General features: G+C 42.4%; 1 protein-coding gene across 1 annotated transcript in view; it reads right to left on the bottom strand.

Annotated features, from left to right (window-relative positions):
* Window positions 1-22,085, bottom strand: part of PDE6C (phosphodiesterase 6C) — a 42,693-nt gene extending 20,608 nt beyond the window's left edge. The window contains exons 1-11 of the mRNA XM_012766110.3: window positions 21,557-22,085; window positions 16,753-16,905; window positions 16,567-16,656; window positions 15,471-15,611; window positions 11,892-11,966; window positions 10,469-10,533; window positions 10,300-10,366; window positions 8,501-8,548; window positions 5,942-6,091; window positions 5,217-5,360; window positions 3,702-3,770 (exon numbers count right to left, since the gene is read on the bottom strand). Coding sequence (XP_012621564.1) covers window positions 3,702-3,770; window positions 5,217-5,360; window positions 5,942-6,091; window positions 8,501-8,548; window positions 10,300-10,366; window positions 10,469-10,533; window positions 11,892-11,966; window positions 15,471-15,611; window positions 16,567-16,656; window positions 16,753-16,905; window positions 21,557-22,036 — 1,482 coding nt within the window. The 5' untranslated portion in view covers window positions 22,037-22,085. The remainder of the gene's footprint in view (window positions 1-3,701; window positions 3,771-5,216; window positions 5,361-5,941; window positions 6,092-8,500; window positions 8,549-10,299; window positions 10,367-10,468; window positions 10,534-11,891; window positions 11,967-15,470; window positions 15,612-16,566; window positions 16,657-16,752; window positions 16,906-21,556) is intronic.
* Window positions 22,086-22,839: the final 754 nt, after the last annotated feature.

The raw sequence follows: 22,839 nt of genomic DNA on the forward strand, positions 1-22,839 counted from the left end.
CCACCTCCGGGCAACTCCTCCCCGCACCACTCTCGAGCTGGTCACTCTAGGCAGCGGTGGTTTTTCCTGCAAAGCAATGGCTTGGCGTCAGGAGACCAGCGTTCAGTTCTGGGTTCTGATTAGATGCATGCCCACACCTGAACAAGCCTCAGTGTTCTGTGAAACGGGACAGTAATAGGAACACTTTGTCTTTGATATTTTAATTAAAAAAGAAACTCCATTTCCTGACAAATCTTAGCTATAAAAAAAAAAGAAAAAAGAAACTCCAATTCTACTTAAATCTGTCAGAGAAAATCAGAGGGGATTCCATTCATGGCCCATAAGGACACCTCGCAAAACCCTTCCATTCCTCCTACATTTCCCCTGGGGTCCTCCTAGGCCCTCTGCTACCCTGTGCCTTCATGTGCTCTCTCCCCAAACCCTTGATCCCTTGCTTAGGTGGGCCCTTCTGTTTTCATTCATTCACAAATATGTGCTGGTACCTGTCCGTATTCTGGGCATTAGGGATGAATGAAGCCGACGGTCACTGCCTGTGCTGGGAGTTGTCTCTGCCCTACAGTTCTCACAGTGTTATGTAAAGATAAAATGTGAAAATATTTTCGCATGCATTGCAGAAGCAGTCACACTAAATTGTCAATGTGCCTTTTAGCAGGACACAAAGTAAGAAGTTCTCAGAAATATGACTCCCAGGCCACATTTGCAATCCCAGGCGAGTCAATAAAAGAACAGTCTGATACAGAAATCACAGGTTTTGAAGAACGAAAGTTTTTAAGTCTCTGATACAGAGAGATTGATAAAAATAAAGGCTTTTTGTGGCCTAATAAGTAGGAACTCTGGCTCCCCTGGGCTGATTTCCTCCTCTTTGCCGGAGTCACACGGCTGAGGTCTGATGGCGTGGAGGAGGAAGCTGCCGCCACCCACCTGCCTCCAGCCTGGCTGGCTCTGTCTGCTCCCAGAGGGGTCACCAGGAGCATCTGTTGAGGTGACTTTGGGGATCCCAGTGTGCCAGGTTGGTCATGGTCTCATCCTGCCTCCATGCCATGTCCGGCAGCTGTTCTGTCTGCTCACTGAGACTCCAGCCACACCCAGCCGTCTTGGTTTCCCTAAGACAACACTCAGTGCCATGATGAGCCTTAGTACCCCGGCCACCAACTCCGTGAGTATGTCATCTTCTGCGAGTGGAATCAGGCCCTTGGCATTCCTGGGCCCCAGTGCTCATGCCCTGTGAGCACGCCCATGCAAGGCAGTGGTGTTGCTTTATTTTTGTCTCTCTAATACACAGGGGGCTTTTGGAACCAAATAAGAACCAGATCATAAGAACCAGTATTAATATCTTTCGTCCTCGGCACCTAACACAGTTCCCTGTATTATAGTATATCTCAATAATTACTGAATGAATTAAAAATATGGTAAAAGATGAGTGGATGAGGCACTTCTCTGGCAAATCCTCTCCAAATCTTTTATGACCTGCTGAACATTAGCTGCAGGACACCCGTGAATGACCCGAAATGTCCTAGAAAGCAGGAGAATGGGAGGAGGGCTTTCGTCACCTCTTTTGCCTGAGTCTGCGCATCGCTACTGCAGTCATTCCCAGCACAGGGACACAGAGCTGCTGTTACTCCTGGGAAAGAGGATCGAGCCTTCCCTGAACCTAAAACTAAAGTGCACACCTGGAGAAAGGATCAGGGTAAGTGGAGATGAACAAATGATGATGTAGCTGAGAAATGATGCCAGGATCATTTTGGAGAACTCCTCTGAAATATTTGTTTGTTTAAGCTCCTAAATTCTATGCAGCAAGAATTTGGGATTAGCCCAGAGTAGATTTTACATTCAAAATAGGCTATTCTTTAGTAAATTTACTGGTCTGCTGCCCATTTTACTGCTTCTGCAACATAAAGTCCTTCTTCCTCTAAATAGGGAACTAGAGGATTTCTAGGGTCATGGATGTCAAGTTAAGTCTTGTTTTACGAGAAGATGCCTATTGTTGGGGGCAGGCGAGGAGAAGGAAGCATCGTCTTCTGGGCCAGGCTGAGACGATGGCAGCTGGAGGGGGAGCCCAGGAACGTGGGAGGAGGGAGGGCCTCAGGCGACACGAAGACCTGGAGGGTGGGAACTGAGCCTTCAAAAAGGGGTCAACGGCTAATGGCTTTATGGCATCGAGCAAAGGGCTGAGGTGGGAGAACAAAGCCCATAAAAGATGGGAAGGCAGATGGCAAGATGGTCAATGTGTCTTAGTTTTGAAAGAACACATACATCCAGATTGGAAAGGGGCAGTGGAAAACAGAATGCAGCAGTTCATGAGGGAGTTAAATATGATATTATTTCAATTTCAATCAAATGGAATTCAAGCCTCTAAAATCCAGGGTCTAGGAGTCTTGATAAATATCCCAGGATTTCATGGGATCCCAGAAGAGCCACACTCTAGAAAGAAGGGCTCTATCCTAGTGGTATGGACAAAACCAAAAAAGTCATCCCTAATAAAATCTAAAACCAACTCTCTTCATCTGCTAGAAGAAAATCTAGCCCTCTTTGCAGAAAGATAATATCACTCAGAGTCCCCACAAGTTTTTATCTACAATATCTGATTTTTAATGAAAAAACCAGGATCAAATGATTGAAACCTAAGTATGAACTAGACGGTAGAGCCAGATCTATAAGTGAGTTAGGTATTAAGATGGGTACTTTAAAATAATTATGATCAATACATTTTTTTTAATAGAGGGAAAGATAGTCAAAACAGATAAAATGATGGAAAATTTCAACATGGAGTTGCAACCTTAAAGAAAAGAATGAAATGTACATTCTAGAACTGAAAAAGACAATATCTGAAATTAAGAAGTTACTAAGTGGATTTAACAGTTGTCTGCACACAAAAAAAGACAGAACGAGTAAAGTGGGAGAGAAGTTAATTTCACCCAGAAATGATAGAGTTGGCCTAAGGGCAACACTGGAAAAAAATAGAATTCTTTCGGACTTGGGAAGAGAAGCTAGAGAGACAGATAGTAAGTGTGCCTAACAGGGTCTATGTTCTCACTCTGCCAGGTCCTCTGGGGTGGCCCTGGTGCAATCCAAAGCTATTAAAATCAACTAGACCACAGTAGCCTAGAGTCTGTGCCTGAGGTCCCTTGTGCAATAGTCTAGTTTACCTGCGATTCTAAATTATCTGTGTGCATTAGACTATAGGAGACAAGGATGTAGAAAATCAGGGAATCAGACGACCAATCTTTAGAAGAAATTGTCTTTCTTTTAAGTATTAAAAGCTGTTGGGGAAGCAAAACAACATTTTCTTGGAAAACAAGAAAGCATGTCCCAATATATTTTATTAAAAAGGCATTAAGGGCCGGGCACGGTGGCTCATGCCTGTAATCCTAGCCCTCTGGGAGGCCGAGGCGGGCGGATCGCTCAAGGTCAGGAGTTCAAAACCAGCCTGAGCAAGAGCGAGACCCCGTCTCTACTATAAATAGAAAGAAATTAATTGGCCAACTAATATATATATATAGAAAAAATTAGCCAGGCATGGTGGCGCATGCCTGTAGTCCCAGCTACTCGGGAGGCTGAGGCAGCAGGATTGCTTGAGCCCAGGAGTTTGAGGTTGCTGTGAGCTAGGCTGACGTCACGGCACTCACTCTAGCCTGGTCTATAAAGCGAGACTTTGTCTTAAAAAAAAAAAAAAACATTAAGGAGAGAAGGAAAACACTTACCAAAATTGTGACAAGTTGTTTTTCTTCACAGTCTTCAATTATATCTATATTTAACTTCTCTTTAAATTTCTAAAATGGAAAAGTAATTGAGACGTAAAATTCCTATGAACATTTCTATTTGATTTCTCTATTATTAAAGTCAGTTAAGATATATTTAAATTTTAAACTAATGCTGCAATTAGTTCCGTGACACAGATGCATTCTGGATACAGAGAAGATTAATAGCACCTGATTATGAAGAGTTTTTTCCAAGAAATAATCTAATATAATTGTTTTTTATTCCCCCAAAAGACAACAGTAGCTGCATTTTTAAAAGAAAGAAAAAGAAAGAAAGAAAGAAAGAAAGAAAGAAAAGAAAGAAAAGAAAGAAAGAAAGAAAGGAAAGAAAGAAGAAAGAAAGAAAGAAAGAAAGAAAGAAAGAAAGAAAGAAAGAAAAGAAAGAAAAGAAAGAAAGAAAGAAAGGAAAGAAAGAAGAAAGAAAGAAAGAAAGAAAGAAAGAAAGAAAGAAAGAAAGAAAGAAAGAAAGAAAGAAAGAAAGAAAGAAAGAAAGAAAGAAAGAAAGAAGAAAAATGAGTGGTCTACATCTGTTTTTTCTATTAGCTTATGGCAATTTCCTTTATTCCTCCTGGACCTTCTCGTCTTTAACATCTCAAAGTCTCACATCAAATTTCTCTTAACTCTCAAACCACTCAGTAAACTAAAAACCAAACCAAACCAAACCAAACAAATGAACGAACCTCACTCCAGCAAAACTAAACCTACAAGCATATACTCTAAAAGCTAGGGAAATAAAAGAAATAGAGATAGTAGGTGCAGGGTGTTGTCCCTTCATTTTGTAGTGATTAAAACACTGTTAACAAATATCCACTCACTCCCCCATCATCCATGATGTTGGTCTTGGTGATGTGGCTTTCTTTGGCCAATGAGTATTTCTGTGAATATGATGGAGCAAAAACTTAAAGTGTGCTTGCACGACTGGCCTTGCTCTCTTGTACTTCTGTCATAATTGTGAGAAGATCTATCAGGTAGCTGCTTGTCCAGGAAATGATGAGAGACACATAGAGCAAACCAACTCACAGTTTGGAGTCCAGCCCAGCCAAGGTCAATCAAAGCCTGGTCAACCCATACACGCATGAATGAGAGAGAGAGATGCCTACTGTATGCCACTGAGATGTTATGGTTGTTGTTATGCAGCATTACATGACAGTAGCTGACTGATACATTTCCCTTCCTAGAAATGTTTTCTCTTTGCCAGACATCACTACTTTAGCTCCTACAGACCCAGGAGCTGTTTTAACAAAGTGCTAGTCCAACCAAGCACTCTGTCCATTCAGTAAGGGTCTGTGCACACTGGGTCATCCATGTCTTGTTTCAACCTCTTCTTCTCTGTCTCCCTCTCAGCCCAGGACTAAACCTAATTTTCACCTGTCAGATCTCTGGGTAATAAGGTGACTTCTAGAAGCCATGGTTAGTTAGATACCACCTAAGGTCCACATGACTTAATTCCCCACTTACCAAAATAGACTTAACTTCATCAGGAGTGGCTTTGGTTTGGTTCATGAGCATTTCTTGAGCAATGTCTTTTCTGTTTTCTAGTTTATTCATTTTCTCATAGGTGTCAGTATTTAAAAGAGACCATCCAAGAAATTGTGTGAGTGTCTGAAAAGTATAAAAGGTGTTTCAGATTCTCTAAAGTTAAAGGAAAATTGATTTGGAGGCAACAATCTGCATGCTTTCCTATCAATCTCTCACCATTAACAACCCAGTTCCTTATTTTAATGTAAGAAAAACATGCCTCAGACAATCAGCCTCAGACCATGACATTGGCTGAGCTCTTGCTTTTCCAAGTGTCCCATGAACCACTAATACTTCAGTGGAAGAGAGGGATTGCAAACACCAATGTAATCAAGCATGACCTAAAAATTAGACAGAGGGCTGGGGGTAAGAAAAGAAAGAGGGAATAGAAGGGAAGAGAGAGAGAAAGAAGATGGATCTTTCCCATGTTCCTATTATTATAAAGAATTTCATTTAAGCTAAAATTTTATCCTTTGGTAAAAAATGGCTCAGTGTATAGAAGTCAGGAAACAGAAATGACAAAATAACAACATACTGGTTACAGCTACGTGTGTACTCATGTCTTAATTGCTTTTCAAAATATCATCCCAGAATAACAAATAATTATGCATCCTCTCTTATTTCATGAATTCCATTTCCCTCCATTATTCTATTAGTGCACTTACCTCCATAATGTGCTCATCATGCTCATCAAAAGGTTTCCCATCCTTCCTGTTGTAAAATGTAGCAACTCCCACGATGTCTTCTTTCTTGTTGACAATGGGCAGGGACAACACATTTTTAATGACCCAACCAGTTTCATCTACAGGTCCTTTCTACAAACAATAAGAGAACCTAGGTTATATTTTTTACAACTTTTTATTTTGAAATAATTGTAGATTCACAAGATATTGCCAAAGAAATGTACAAAAAGGCCCTATGTACCCTTCACCCAGTTTCCCCCAATGGTTACTATAGCTGTGTAACTATAGTAAGTCTTGTACTATCTTGTGTGACCATAATATAATACCAAAACTAGGAAATAGACATTATATAATCCACAGAGCTTATTTGGACTTCACCAGATTTATATGCATTTATTTGTGCATATGTGGGGTATGTACATATAGTTCTATGCAAATTTATCCCTTGTATAGATTTTCAACCTCCATTAGAATCAAGATACAGAGCTATTCCATCACCACAAGGCTTCTCTTACTATCCCTTTATAGCCACCACCTATCCACCCACCACTTAGCTTATCTTTAATTTAAAGAAAGAATAATCTTTGGGTGTTAGATGTGCAATTTCAACTTTGCTCAGAACATGGACTATACATGACATTATAAACACCCTAGAACACCCAGTGGGGTGTTCTAGAACCACGTGTCTGTGTTCTAACAACCCTAACTTTTTTCCTTTGTTCCCCCAGCCTGAGGGATGGGAAGTGCTTCTTATCCCATGTTACCTCACTCTTCCCTTTTCACTTTTTCTGTTTCCCAATACCTGTTTAGTTAATTCCTTATGTTAAATTCTCTCTATTGAAATACCTACTATGGTTTCTCTTTTCCTGACTGGCCCATCAAGACAGTCTTTTGTTCTATGGTGCACTGAGTTTAGTAAACATCTGTCAATCCCTTATGATGTGTCAGGAACTGGGCTAGTTGCTGAAGATACAAAGATGAATAAATCATAGGTCCTACCCTCAAGTTGCTTACAGTCGAGTGAGTGAATGCAGCACAAAACTTTAGGAGTGTTTCTCAAAGTGTGGCCAAAGAAACATGTGCCTTAGATTCCTTTTAGCTTATTTCATACTCTCCCCAGGTAATTCTGACGCCGTCTGAAGTATGAGAACCACAGTGTAGCATCTGCAGAGTATGGAGCACAGGCAAAGGCAGCAAGCTCTCAACGCACCACATTATTTGTCCTTTAAGCCTTCCTTTGGCTTCTTTTGTCATCTTCAGAGGGCCATGTTAAGTCTTGCCTCTCCCATGAACCTTCTTTAAGTTTTCTAACCCATATGGAACTTTTCTTTTTTGAAAGTCTAACAGCACTTATAGCCTGGACCACACAATTTGGCATTGGGATATTTTCTAAATGCTTCAGAATTGTTGATTTTGGTTTATGAGGCTATTTTCTAAACTTACTAAAGAGCAGGGACTATTTCATAAAGTTCAACCTCGCATAAGTGATAGAACGATGCTAAACATGCGATGGGAGCTCAGTAAGCAATTGTTTATGACGTAAACAGGCAATACAACTCATTTCCTATGTGTTACTAGTCTTTATACTTGGGATGAAAAGTAGAGAAACCAAACTTCAGTTTATGTGTCCTAACAGTCAAAGCTTTCAAAAAGAGATACAGTGCATGGTGTTCCCAAACCTTCATCCTTGGAAAACACTGAGAAATATTTATACACTTAGAGATTGGGCTCTAATGGGATGTTTGTTAAAGGCAGGACACAAAACAAGTGCCAGAAGGAAGAAGAGAAAAGGCTACAAAGCCAAGTGCCAGTTTATCTCCAACGGTCAGGTGGGGAGGGGATGGCAGGGGTGGCAGGTGGGGGGTGACAGGTGGGGAGGGGATGGTGGAGGCACTCGCTGGCCTCTCCAGTGGGCTGGATCAATTTGGGAGGGGGAGGGACGAGCCCCCAGGCCTGCAACCCGGTCCAAGCAGAAAACTGAGGTCAGGGGTAGGGGAGAAGAGGGGCAGCAAATGCGGGGGGCTGGCTCAGCGGCCTGCCTGGCAGTGAGTGGAGGTGATTCTCAGGAAGTGTGTCTCTGCATGGTAGACGGGGAAGGATAAGCCGAGTCTAACAGCAGTGGAGACTCTAAGGACGCAATAAGATATTTTCTTTTCCTGAGAACAGCTGCAATAAGCTGCAGGGAAGGTCTTGGAGAAAACTCCAAGATGGCAGTTCAGGTGGCAAGATGTAGCCAGCTAATCACTCAGGGAAGGAACGTTCACTGAGCACCGATGCTGGGCCAGGAGCTGCTGCTCCGCCCGCCCCCCCAAGAGGACCGAGAGTGGGAGAGAATGGAGGAGTGGCCGGGCCTGGGGCCCCTCTGTCGCCTTCTCTCTTATCCTTCACTGAAGAATCTGCTGCATGGTGGCCACCAGCCCAGCCAGGATGAGTGGGGCATGGGCCGTGTGCGTGCCTGCTGGCCACACCTCAGCACGGGGCAGACTCTGGGGATGGAGGGGAGGGGAGGGGGCGGTGAGGCCAGGCTCAGATCACAGTTACCTGAAATGTGAAGTATTCATCTGCAGGGGCATTCAGCATGTTACATATCTGAAAGGCAAGAGGAGACAAAGTTCTTCTGAGACTTGGTGTGGTGGAGCCATTTGAACCCACAAAATGGAATAAGAAAAATGGCGTTGGGAGTGAGGGCTTCTTACGTGGAACTTGACAGCTCGCAGGCAAATTATTATTATTCCCACTGGACCTAGGCTGGGTTCTATCTGCTAGCAACTCCTTGAAACTGGCCTTTCTTGTGCTAAGTAAGTCACTGGGTGACATTTGGAGCCATCTCTGCTCCCTCCTACTCTGCCAGGCTCTAAGGAATCCCCTTCAAATTCAAAACAACTGGCCGTTTGGGACAAGGACAGGAGATAGCTGAGCAGAGAGGTCATTCAGCTGGAGTGGGTGTGAGCAGCAGTGCTAGGATTGCTTCTTGGTTTTGTTTTTGCTTTTTTCCTAAAGTGGAATCTAGGTTAGAAGGTGGTTAAAGAACAGGAGGACAAGGCCAGATACCCTTTTAGCTACACCAAAGTAAGGACTCACTCACTGTAAGACATCATTCTGATTACTGGCATTCAGAGCCTATTGCTCATGTCCGTAAGGACAAGAAATTGTTCCATTTTGGGTCATTTTGAATTATCTGTATGTAGAGTCATATTCACAAATGGGTCTTAAGAAAATACTATGTCTTTCTTCCCATCAAAGTTATATTACATACTTAAAATCAGAGCATTTTAAAGCTAGAAGTGACCTTAGTGATTAAGTTCAAGTTTTTTGGTTTTTTTTTAGTGACAAGGAAATGAAAACCCAAAAAGATTAAGTGATTTGTTCAAATTCATGGGATGAAACCAAAACTGTAATCTCCAGAAAGAGGGTGCTGGGAAAATCAGCTCTCCTGGCCAGGGGTTGGAGAAATCTCTGGTGTGTATCAGTTGCCAATTCCCACAGTGTAAATAATCCCAGCATGGGGGATTTCAAGCTGCCAACAGTTTAACAACTTGCTCACAAAAGTTCTGAAAGTCAGACAAGGTCTGAGTGGGCTCTCAGCCACCACACCCAACCTGCCAGCCCCCCTAGCTCAATGTAAGTGCTAAGAGTAGTTGAACCACATCAACTATTTTTCCACTACTCTTGCAAAGAAAATGTGAAAATTCTTCAGTTTTTATAAACATATATAGCCTAAGAATTTAAGGTATCTTTTGTGCCATCCACTAATTTCATGATCTAACTCAAATGAATTACATTATTTGATGGGCTGAGCATCTTTCCAGTGTGTTTTGAAGAGGCAAAAAGAAGCTTATTTCTCTTTTCTGACCTTTCCATCAGGAATATCTGTTCTAGTTCATACTTTGAGGCCTCTAGAAAATATTTATAGATGGGTCAAGATCTTAAAGGCCCAACCTATTAACTCAATATTCATAAGTCCCATACCCTACCTCTCTTTTTCTCTCTCATACATGTTTCAAAAAATTAACCAAGGTACTTGAGATAGAATTAAACCTAGCATAAATCATAGTCATTGACTTTCAAAGGACATCTGAAATTTGTGTGGCTGCAGAAAAAGAAGTTGAGAGATGGAGGAATCTCTCTCGTGTTAATTAAATATTTTCATGTAGAGTTTAGGAGTCTCCCATCAACCTACATTCAGCTGCCAAGATTATTCTCTCCTTCGTCCTGTGTCAAAGTAAGTAGTCATCTCACCCTTACCTGGTCCGTTCTTGCTTTCACAATTGAACATATCTCTTAGCTAATAAGAGTTTCATGCAATATTATTTAAAATTTGAATTTATTCAATAACTTACAAATCCATTTTCAGCAACATATGTTGGCAACCCACTAACGAGTGTCCAGTGGTCTGTAGGAGGTGTCCTTGGGGAAGATTAGAAGAAAAAGATTCATTGCTATATAGAGAAATACACTGTGTGCAAAATAAAATGGCAACTCCGGAGGCTACTTTGTGACAATACTCACGGAATCACTTTGATCTCTTCTTTTCCATGTAAAATGTAATCAATGATTTTATAAAAGATGATTTCCTAAGAGAGAATGGGGAGAATATAAGAATAGTATTATTTCCCAAAGAAAACATTTTTTTATTGAAGAACTTGCATTTTAAAACTCTTACAAATAGTACCTTATTTCCCAAGCACATTTCTTCATAACATAAATTTTCAAACTATTCATGTCCTGATTGTAAGCTTGTAATAAGATCAGAACAATTACTGGCTATTTATCTACATGCACAAGGCTGAATTAAATTTAGTATTTAAACAATTGAATTCCCTCAAATATCTTTTGGGGAGATCTTTGGCTACCAAATCATCAGCTAGTCTGTGTGTTTGGTTTTTTTTTAACTAATTCCTTTTTGTTGTCCAAAAGTACCTGACATCAATAATTAGAACAAATTGTGTAATTTCTCAATTGCAGTCGATTGTACATCGTGTACAGAGAGCACAAAACACCCTTCCAACACTGGCTTATCTGAACAGGTGCCTTAGAAACGGGAGGAAGCATTGTCAAATCTGGAAGGGACTTGAGAACTAGTCTCTGTGCTTCATGAGGCACAGGACAAACCTGAGACCAGGACGCATGCCATCGCATTAATTTCTCTTTCCTGGGGATTCTGTGGCGAATAAAACAAACACAGTTCTTGCCCTTGTGAAGCTTGCAGTAGAGGGAAAATAAGTCTAACCCAACCCTTCCCTGGAGATTCCAATCCCACATATCTGGGAGTTTTTTGTTTTTTGTTTCTGTTTGTTTTGAGACAGAGTCTAGCTCTGTTGCCCGGGCTAGAGTGCTGTGGCGTCAGCCTAGCTCACAGCAGTCTCCAACTGCTGGACTCAAGTGATCCTCTTGCCTCAGCCTCCCAAGTAGCTGGCATTACAGGTGCACACCACCATGCCTGGCTAATTTTTCTACTTTTAGTAGAGACAGGGATCTCGCTCTTGCTTAGGCTGGTCTTGAACTCCTGACTTCAAGCAATCCACCTGCCTCAGCCTCCTAGAGTGCTAGGATTATAGGAGTGAGCCACCATGCCTGGCCAATCCCACACATCTGAAGAAGGACTCAGGCATCTTCAAAAAGTTGTACGGGTGGCTCTGATGCATCCCTCCCTGCTAAGAACCACTTATTACCAAGCCCTGGCTTTACAGAAAAGGAAAAGGAGAGGTTAAGCAATGAGTTAAGGTAAGGGCCACACAGCTGGCTTGGGGCAGAGCTGGAACTTGAACCTCAAACTCCCTGTCCAGTGCTCTTTCTACTATTCCAGAATCACACAGAAAGTTACAGGACCAAAACCCAGGCCTTCCCGGGCCAGTGTTCTTTCCCCTATGGGCTGCAGGCTCTTGTTGTAGCACCTGCCACTGTGCACATCAAGGAAGATGTTTGCACTTACCCTGCCATCTGGTGTCTTTGGGCCTTTATAAGGCTCAGCTTCTCCAAGCTTGATTGGCCATTCATCATAGAATTCCTGGAGGCAAGTATATGCAAACGTTATTAAACAAACTGTTTCATGACCTACTGGATCTTATACTAATTTTATGTGTTTGTACATTTTACGTTAATCTGTAGTTCTGGAATTTTAGCTGAAAAGATCTATAATTCCCTGCAATACTGCTTATGAGTCTGTGACTATGAACAAGTCACTTAACCTTTTTTCATCTGTAAAATGGAAATAAAAATAGCATTTATACTAAAAAGTTGTTGTGAGGATCAAATGAATAATACATATCAAACACCTACCCTGGCACATAGTTCAAAGTACTCAATGTATAATAACTCTTTTATAGACAATTAAACTAAATCTGGGTTGGTTAATAGGCTTGGCCAACATCACATGGAGTGGCTGGCGGTGTTGGTTGCCTTACCCGACATCCATTCTCTCCGCTTCATTGCAGGTAGAACATGATTTTATTTGAGTATCAGGTAGTGATTTCCCATCAGGGAAAATGGGCCCTGCACCGCTATGAGTGGTCTATGTGAAGTGCCTGGATTAGTTTGTGGGCAGGTCTGTGGTCCACTTCTGGACAGAGAAGGAGGAAAGGCCTATTGGGGGAAAGGTGTTCCTCAGCTCAAAGGTGATGAAAGTGACATTTGAAGCAAATGCCTCCCAATTTTGTCATGTCTATGTGCCATCTTCTGAGCTGCAACAGCCATCTTGCCACTACAAAAGGAGACCTCACGAACATGCAACAAGTAACTGAGACCTTGCCAGGCAGAAATGTTGAAAGCACCTGGGACTTTGAAGACTGTATTTAGTTCTGAATTAACAAGTCCTAGAACTATTCTAGGACTTCCTGTTCAATGAGATAATAACCATCATATCGTTAAAAATATTTTTAGCTGGGTCTGATATTCCTTGCAGCCAAAGGTAGCCAACCAAATATACTCAGCTAGAAAGTCCTGGAGCCAGGATCAGAACCCAGCTCTCTGACACGTGGCCCCTATGTTTATCCACTTAGAACAATTACTTTGAAAAAAATAACTTCCAATCACATGGATAGTAAGAAATATAAATGGTATGTATCATTAGTTATTAATGTATTGAACTAGGAGAGTTCCAACAGAATTAAACAAAATAAGAAATGAGCATTATATTGTGAATAATACTAAATGTTTCATTATTTCTACTTCAAAATAATTAAAAATTTTTCAGAATACACAACCTCAAATTGATAATGATAAAATCATTTATCATGCACCTATTATGTACTAGACTATATATGTGTGTGTGTATATATGTATATATATATATATATATAAATCTCTAATCCTCACAACTAATAAGAGAAATGTCCTCATTTTATAGATGAGGAAACCAAGAATCAGGAGGTTAAATGACTTGCTGAAAAAAAAAGAACGAAGTCAGAGAACTGATACCACTTGAGTATCAGTTTACTATAAAAGCTACAGAAATCAAAACAGTGTGGTATTGATGAAAGAATAGATAAATAAATCAATAGAACAGAATCGACAGCCCAGAATTAGACCCACACAAATAGAGTCAACTGATCTTTGGCAAAGGAGCAAAGGCAATGGACAAAGGACAGTCTTTTCAACAAATTGTGTTGGAACAACTGAACATCCACATGCAAGAAACAGTGAGTCTAGACACAGATCTAAATGTAGAACACGACCTATAAAAATTCTAGAAGATGACATAGGAGAAAATCTAGATGAAATTGAGGGGTTTTTTTGTTTTTGTTTTTGTTTGGTTTTGTGAGACAGGGTCTCACACTCATGCCCAGGCTATAGTGGAGTGTCGTGATCATAGCTCACTGCAGCCTTGAATTTCCGGGCTCAAGCAATTCTCCTGCCTTAGCCTCTGGAGTAGTTGGGACTACTAGCCACCACACCTGGCTAATTCTATTATTTTTTGTAGAGATGGGAACTTGCTATGTTGCCCAGGTTGGTCTCAAATTCCTGGGCTCAAGCGATGCTCCCACCTTGGCCCCCTGAAGTGCTGAAATAACAGGCATGAGCCACCATAACCAGCCATGAATTTAAGTTTGACAAGAGTTTTTAGATACAACACCAAAAGCACAGTTCATGAAAAAAAAATTCAAAATTGGACTTCATGAAAATTAAATACTTCTGCTCTACAGAAGACACTGTTAAGAGAATGAAGAAGAAGACAATGTTAAGAGAATGAAAAAATAAGTCACAGACTGGGAGAAGATATTTGCAAAACACATATTCAATAAAGGAGTTGTATGAAAAAAAAATAAAAAGCACTCTTAAAACTGAACAATAAGAAAACAACCCAGTTAAAAAGTGGGCAAAAGATCTGAACAGACATGTCACTAAAGATGTACAGATAGCAAGTAAGCATATGAAAAGATGCTCAACATCATATGACATTAGGGAATTACAAATTAAAACAACAATGAGATACCACTATACACCTATTAAAATAGCTAAAACCCAAAATACTGACATCACCAACTGCCACCAAAGAATGTGGAGCAACAAGAACTTTCATTCACTGCTGGTGGATATGCAAAATGGTCACTTTGGAAAACAATCTGGTGGTTTCTTACAAAGATAAACGTGGTCCTACAATATAATCCAGCAATTGCCCTCTTCGGTATTTACTCAAATGAGTTGAAAACTTAGGTATATACAAAAATTTACTCACAATGTTTACAGCAGCTTTATTCATAATTGCCAAAAATTAGAAGAAACCAAGATATCCTTAACAGGTGAATGGATAAACAAATAGCTATACAATGGAATATTATTTAATGATAAAAAGAAATGAGCTATGGAGCCATGAAAAGACATGCAGGAAATTTAAATGCATATTGCTAAGTGAAAAGCCAGTCTGAAAAGGCTACATACTGTATGATTTCAACTTTATGACATTCTGGAAGATGCAAAACTATAAAGGCAGCAAAAAAATTAGTGGCTATGGGAGTTTGGGGCATGAGAGGGAGGGATGGAAAGGTGGAGCACAGAGGGTTTTTAGGGCACTGAATCAATTCTATATGATACGGTAATAGCTGATATATGACTTTACACAATTGTTAAAACCCATAGAACACCACAAAGAGTGAACCCTAATGTAAACTATGGACTTTAATTAATAATAATGTATCAATATTGGCTCATCCTACCACACTAATGCAAAATGTTAATAGTTGGAGAAACTGGGGAGCAGGTGATGAAGGAAGAAGGAACTCTGTACTTTCTGCTTAATTTTTCTGTAAATTTAAAACCGCTCTAAAAATTAATGTCTATTAACTAACTTAAAAAAGAAAAAAAACTTGCTAAAGACACAGCTAGGAGGTGGAAAAGCCAAGATTCAAGCCTATATCTTTTTTTTGCTCCAAAATGCACAGTTTTATTGCTGTTCTTGTGATATATAATGACTATATTTAACATAATGTACCCATTTTTTTGAGGATCACATTTCATATGGCATGCATTTTATAAGTGACTTTAGGTGAGGCTAAAGGTATGGAATAATAAGGACCTTCTCCTTGGTCATGTCCAGCAGGCCGATGGAGTACCGTTCACAGTTCAGATATGTTCTAACTGTGTAGAGCGCTTTGTGAAACTGTCGCTCAACATCTGTGAGTTCTTCAAAAACTTTATTGGCTGACCACATGAGGATCTGAAAGCAGGTATTCAAAAGAAGACATTTAGAACAAAATATACTATGGAGAGATAGAGCATTAGCCAAAAGAAAGCATGAGGTGCATCAAATAAAATGAATACAAGTCACTGGAAAATGCAATTCTATTTTTGAACATGTGTACATCCAACAAGCTATTCAGATTCCCTAGGTGGGGTGATGAGATCTTTGCGTGGCTGTGGGTTTACGAAGGGAAAAAGCCATGATTGGTCCCCATGTCCAAATGTTTTGATTCCAAAGGGCAAGTGCCCTAAAATTGGATACAGAGGGCAAAGGGTCCAGCACTGGTGGTCCATGGGCCCCTGCTGGCCCTTGTGGGGGAAAAGCCACATACTTCCTTCCCTGCATCCTGAGCTAGTCGGAGGTAACCTTGCCCGGAGAGTCAGAATGGGAAGGGGTCTGCATCTTAGCCACTACTCCTGCATTGTGCTAATGAGGAAACTGAGGCCCACAGAGTGGCCCAGCCTCAAGTGCCCTGGATTCCAATACTGCTCCTCATCCTTCTGCCTTGTGGAAGCAATGGACGTCAAAGGAGTGATTTTTTCCTCAAACGAACGGCTTTTCTATGGAAAGCCATTACTATGGCTTTACTAGCAGTTCCTTTTACCAGGAACTGCTAAGAGCTTTATGTGAGAGCTAATGACTATTTAATAGCCACAACGACCCTGTGAAGTGGGTACTATATTATCATTGCCATCTCAGAGATGAAGAAACCAAGGCCACCCAGGATATAAACAGCTGTACACATAGATAGGGGGCTGAGGGGCAGGGATTGAGGGGGAGATCTTGAGAGGACACCTGGGACTTGAGTTTGGGGATCTGCTCCATATGGCTTAAACCCCCACAGGGGATAGGAGAGGTCTGGGCTTGTGGCCTCTGGGTCCCTTTGTCAGAACAGGCCAGTATGGAGTGATTGATGTCACCTTCCTTTTACCTGGCTTCTTCGGGATTCAATACTGTACAGGTAGCTGGTATGATGAAGCTTCAGGACGACAGCAACAAAGTTGAGGTATTTGGAAAAGACCTACAGATGGCAGAGAGGAACAAATTACCAAATCTTTCCTTTGGTTGTACAACAAATAAATTTCTGAGCCTCGGCCCGCCCCACGGTTAGCATTACCTCTTCATCGTGTTTGGAAAATTCAGGTGCATTTACTTTGTTAATTGCCATAACCACAGCAAGCACCTCCTTGCCCATCACGATCGGGGTTGCCAGCAGGTTCTTGGTGACATACCCAGTTTGCTTGTCCATGAAGTCAGAAAAATGGTTGTTCTGAAAAAAATATTTACACGTTTGCCAAAGTGGCCCCAAACCATAGAATGATAGACCTAGAGATGGTGACAGATTGTTACTCCTAATCCAGTAGCACTGACAGGCAACCAGGGCCCCAGCACAGTGGTCCCCAACAAATATTTCCACTCTCCCCACCATTCTGTGACTGCGTTGAATGAAATCGCCTGTTGCAGAATGAGCATTTCCCACCTGAGCAGAGAGCTGACATTAGGCTGAGGGTAGGCTAGGAGAAGAGAGGTGATGTCACAGCCAAGTGGAAAGTGAGGTGCCAAGAGCAAGGGAGGGGCCGGCTTAGCGTTGCAATGGACAGAAATGTGGGCAGGGCAGGAGAACACAGCTGGGATCGCAGACGGAGTTCACGGGGCTGCTGTCTCTAACCATGAAGGTAAATGTGCACTTGAAACCATCAACCCACACATCATAACATAAAGAAAAAATTAATAATTCACCCAAATTCTTTCCAATCCTGCCTACTTGAGGAAATCAGTGTAAACTGATTTCCACTGACCCTGTGTGATAGGACCATCCTCTTGCCAGCATCAGATACTTATCAGATTTTAAAGTTCATGCTGTAGCTTCCAAACTTAATGCCATTTTATTCCGGATTCTAAACTCCAGGAAATGTTCTTAAGTTCAATCAGCTGTTTTGAGAAAATAGGGATGTTTCAAAGTTCAATGCTTGTTTATTATTGCATCTGAAAGCCCTGGATAAACCATCCATCAAATTACAGCATGGGGGAGAGGAGGCTTTTTTGTTTTTTCACTACCCAAACAATCCTTCCTGGAGTTTCTTTGAGTCAATCCTGTGGGCTTGTCCCTCAGTGGACCCCCTTCAAAGAAGCCCCTGAGGGCACCTAGAGAGCATTGTGTAGAGCAGCATGAGGCCTGATCCCTCAGGGATCTCAGTATTGCTAAATCCTTATTAAACACCCTTGAGATCAGGAAAGAAAGAGAGGAGGGAAGGAAGAGAGAGGAGGGAGGACTTTTATTAAGCCACAGTCAGAACTGGGATCACCCACAGTTATTGGACAGCTTTCCCAAGAGAGAAAGAAACAACTTGAAGAGGATATCTCTCAGTTTCCTGTTGTTAAAAGTTTTCCTGCCTTTAACCTGTTTTAAAACAGGCAATAGCCGGGCGCGGTGGCTCACGCCTGTAATCCTAGCTCTCTGGGAGGCTGAGGCGGGTGGATTGCTCGAGGTCGGGAGTTCGAAACCAGCCTGAGCAAGAGCGAGACCCCGTCTCTACTATAAATAGAAAGAAACTAATAGGCCAACTAACATATATATAAAAAAAAAAATTAGCCGGGCATGGTGGCTCATGCCTGTAGTCCCAGCTACTTGGGAGGCTGAGACAGAAGGATCGCTTGAGCCCAGGAGTTTGAGGTTGCTGTGAGCTAGGCTGACGCCATGGCACTCACTCTAGCCTAGGCAACAAAGCGAGACTCTGTCTCAAAAATAAATAAATAAATAAATAAAAATAAATAAAACAGGCAATAATCATTGACCCAACCACACTCAGCCCCCAAGCCCCTACTGGTGTAATGACAATATTATCATAGCTGTCATTTATGGGGCATCTACTATGAGTCAGGCACTTTATGCACATTTAATTTGTACATTTGCTCATCTCCACTTCGTAGGTGTGGAAACTCAATCCATCACACAGTTGCTAAGTCGCAGGCACAGATCTGCCCCCAGGTTCACCGGATGCCAAAGCCATCTGCCTATACCACGCGGCTTCCCTGTTACCTCTATGGACCTCCAAGGTCAGGAGTTTGTGGCACTATATCTTTGACCAGGTGTGACAAGTCTTTCCTCACCTGTGCCCACATTGCTAGCCAGAGACAAATCGTGTGTGGTTGGTGATGAGGTAGAAAAAGGGAAGCCTCGAAGACCTGTCTTATTGTCCTAGACCTACCATGTCCTTTCTACCTGACTTTGAGCAGGTTTCTACTATGTAGGATGGAAGTGAAAAATCTGGTCCCTGCACAGGATCTTTGTCAGAATCAAGTAAGATTAAGAATGAGAAAAATGATTAGTAAATTGTCAAATGCAATGAAAAGGTGAAGACTTACTCGGAAATGACATTTAAAACATTGGTTTTTACCTTCTTTCTCGCTGCAGATTTTACTACAGTGGCTAAAGCAAGGTGAGACGGCAAGGGAGCGGGGGAGGGAGGAAAGAACAGGGGACAGAGTCAGGTGGCTCCATCCCAGCCTGTCTCATTCACTGACATGCACCATGTACTCCAGGGAAACACAGCTCCACCAATCTCAACTTCCTATCTGCCATAGGACAGACTTGGGCTGAAGACTCCATAAGCCTTTTTTGTCTCTAATATTCCACACTTGACTCGAAATTCACTTCCTCCTCCTGTGCATGCCCACACAATAGACTGATGGTTTTCAACATTGGCTACATATTGAAATTCCCTGGGGAGCTTTTTAAAAATACTAGAGTCTGCATTCCAACCTCTGAGAGTCTGCTGTAATTGCTTTATGGAGAGTCTCAGACATCAGTATTTTTTTTAAAAGCTACCAATTTGATTTTAATATATAGCCAGAGTTGAAAAGCACCACTCTAGAGGGAAAAGGAATGTTTAGGAGCAGTAGAAATGGAAAGCAAATGAGGCCTTTGTCCTTCCTCTGAGCTCAGAAGGGTGTCTGTCTCCAGCACACATTTCTGTGTCCCACCCAGCAGAAGTGCCCCACCCCCACCACGAACGCCCGTGATGCTCACCATGGACAGCGACAGACCAAAGCCACCTCATCTCTCAAGCAGCTCCATTCTATTATTTTTTCCTCAACACGGAGAACTGGGCTTATTAAAGCATTATGGCAGACATTATTTTACCTACCCCTTCTTTTAAAAAATTTGGAAAAAAAATTCCTGAATGTCACTTTCTTAAGTTTGATGTCCCAGCAGAGATGGGCTCAGCTGGAGACTGTCAAGAAGCATATTCCTGTGAGAAGACATCAGGATGTGGGGGCATGGCCTTCTAGCTGGTGTCAGAACTTGGCCTTAAGGGCATATATCGTTTAGTTACCTGAAGCAGCTGCCTCAAAAGCAAACTTAAACTAGCTTCAACTCACTAACGGGAGGAACTGCGAAGGATTGAGGGCTCTACAGGGCCCCATGGCAACTCTTGCCCCTGAGGGGTGTCCCTGAGGGCTGTTTGCCAAGTGTCCCTCATGTTTGACGACTTCTGCGCCTCCTGGGTCTGAGTGAATCTTCCACCATAATCACCTTCAAGAGGCATTTAGGAGATTATCCTCCTGCCTCTCCAGCTGCTCCTACTCACCCCTGCATAGAACGCCTTTCGTGAGCTCTCATTCAATTCCATCCCATCATAACCCATTTCTTCCTTTTTAGTAATAGTAAATCATGATAATGGAACCTACATAGAGAAAGGGCTGCCAGGAGAGACTCCAAGCTGGTACCCATGATTATTGCTGAGAGGAGGGATTATGGATGGTTAGCATTTCCCCTTTTTGTTTATTTGTATCTTATAATTTTTCTTTATTTTTTTTTTCCTTTTGAGACAAGGTCTCATTCTGTCACCCAGGCTGGAGTGCAGGGGCATCATCATAGCTCACTGCAGCCTCAAACTCCTATGCTCAGGCGATCCTCCTGCCTCAGCCTTCTGAGTAGCTGGGACGACAGGCATGTGCCACTATGCCCAGCTAATTTTACTATTTTTGTGAAGATGGGGGTCTTGCTATGTTGCCCAGGCTGGTCTTGAACTCCTGGCTTCAAGGGATCTTCCCATCTTGGCCTCTCAAAGTGCTGGGATTACAGGCATGAGCCACCATGCCCAGCCTTGATTATTCTAAAATGAACATGTATTGTAATGGTAAAAAGAATGAATTAATTTTTATGTTTTTACAAGGTGCATGACAAAGCCTGTATTTGTGCAGTATGCTGTTGGTCTTCAGAGGGGCCAAACATCCCATTTACATGATTGAAATTCTTTATAGATCTGAGTTATCGGAGTGTGGGGGTGGTCAATTGCACTTAACCGATGGACATGCTTGAAGCTCTTACTCAAGGGAGGAGGGGGGCATGGGCAATATAAGTAACCTTAACACTTGTACCCCCATAATATGCTAAAATAAAAAAAAATTGCACTTAACCATCACCTAAATTTACTTTTATAATGATCGAAATGCCAACATCTGAACTTTCAAATGGCATCATTTTTTCTTCTTGCACATTTGGCCTATAGATGAAAGAATCAATTTATGAGCCAGTCCATCCCAAAGAACTAAACATCTTCAAACGGCTGTGATCGAAAGGCGTGGGAGAAGCAAAATTCCCCAAGCACCAGAGGAGTTTGCAAGGGAGCAGGTGTGGAAGGCACCAGATCCATAGGATTGCCGGATAAAATGCCAAACATTACATAGAACATACTTATACTAAAACAATTATTCATTGTTAATCTGACATTCAAGTTTAGCTGGGCACTTTGTAGTTTTATTTGCTATATCTGGCAATGCTGGGCCTGAGTGCTCCTCTTCCTCCCTGCTTGCATTCCCAGGTTATAGCCAAACCAATGCCACAAGGAAGGCGCCATCTCTGTTTCTCACTGATTGCTCCCTGACCTTTGCCCCACCATCATAAGGCCACCTACCTTTTTCACATCTGGGACATTAAGGGGTTTCTTCGTGTGAGCAACCCAACCCACTATCCCGATGTCCAGTGGAAACACAACTTCTCTGTCAGGGGCCACCAGGTTGTCCTCAAACTTGGAGGTGGGGGTGACATTCAGCAGCCTGGAAGCCACCTCGGGCGTGCCATTGCGGGCCCGGCACAGGAACAGGCTGCAGCGGTCAGCCTGCAGCAGCTGCGCCAGCCTCTGCAGGGCCCTGTGAACTGCTGGCTCCGGGCCACCCGCCTCCTCCTGCACCATCTGTAGCAGCTCCAAGCACAGGGCCGACTCCTCCACCTGGGTCAGCTCCAGGAAGGACACGCTGGCCTGGACGGACACCTGGCTGTTCTTGAAGATTTCTCCCAGCACCTCTGCCCGCAGCTTCCTGTCGAAGTACTCCTTGGCAAACCGAGGGTTCTCCTCCAGGTATTTCTCCACGGCGTCCCTGCTGACGTCCCCCATGGCGTGGCTTGCTTTGTTGCTGTTGTTCAGAAAGGAAGACCCTCAGCACGCTACCTGAGGCAGAGTGATGGGAAGGAAATACATCCTGGTCAGAATCACTAAGGAAACCCTGAGTGGTGCCTCACAGGACCCCCAAAGGTGGAGCAGAGTGGTCGCTTAGCAGAGCTTTCAAACTGCCTGTACCCTGGGGATCTGACAGAAGGCCCTGGCTTAGGGTGGGAGTCAGGAAGCAGAGGATTACGGAGTTCCTCAGGACACTAAACCCCTGAGCACTATTAGCTCATAAGCCCTCTGAGAATCCTCGCAGCATCTTAGATCAGCCAGGCGGGCGGCAAACTGACGTGCCTATTCTAGAAAAATAACTGGACCTCGGCTACTGTCCACAGCAAGAAAGAATCACCGACCTACCCACTGATTACACTACAGTGGCGTCAACTGGCGATTTGAATGGTTCTTGCCTAATAGCTACAGGAAGTAAAACTACTTAGATCTCAAAAGTGCCTGCATTCTTTTTTTTGTTTGTTGTTTGTTTATATAGAGACTTTAATGGACATTTGGAGGGGAAGACACAAGGGCATCAACACAACATAAGAGCAAATATTAATCTTTTCTTAAAAGTCCTTTGATCACCCAGGTTGCTTGGCCTACTCTTTCTCGAAAATCCTCACTTCTCAATCCCCCTCACTTTAGAAAGCTTGACCTCCAAAGTGTCTTAAAGAAACAAACCTTGGGCTTATTATTAGAGAGGTGAACACGGCAAAGCGTTTCCCAATGATCCAAGCCTAATCAAGCCTCAAATTGAA

The sequence above is a fragment of the Microcebus murinus genome, chromosome 14 (genome assembly GCF_040939455.1).
Source record: "Microcebus murinus isolate Inina chromosome 14, M.murinus_Inina_mat1.0, whole genome shotgun sequence".
Classification (NCBI taxonomy): Eukaryota; Metazoa; Chordata; class Mammalia; order Primates; family Cheirogaleidae; genus Microcebus; species Microcebus murinus.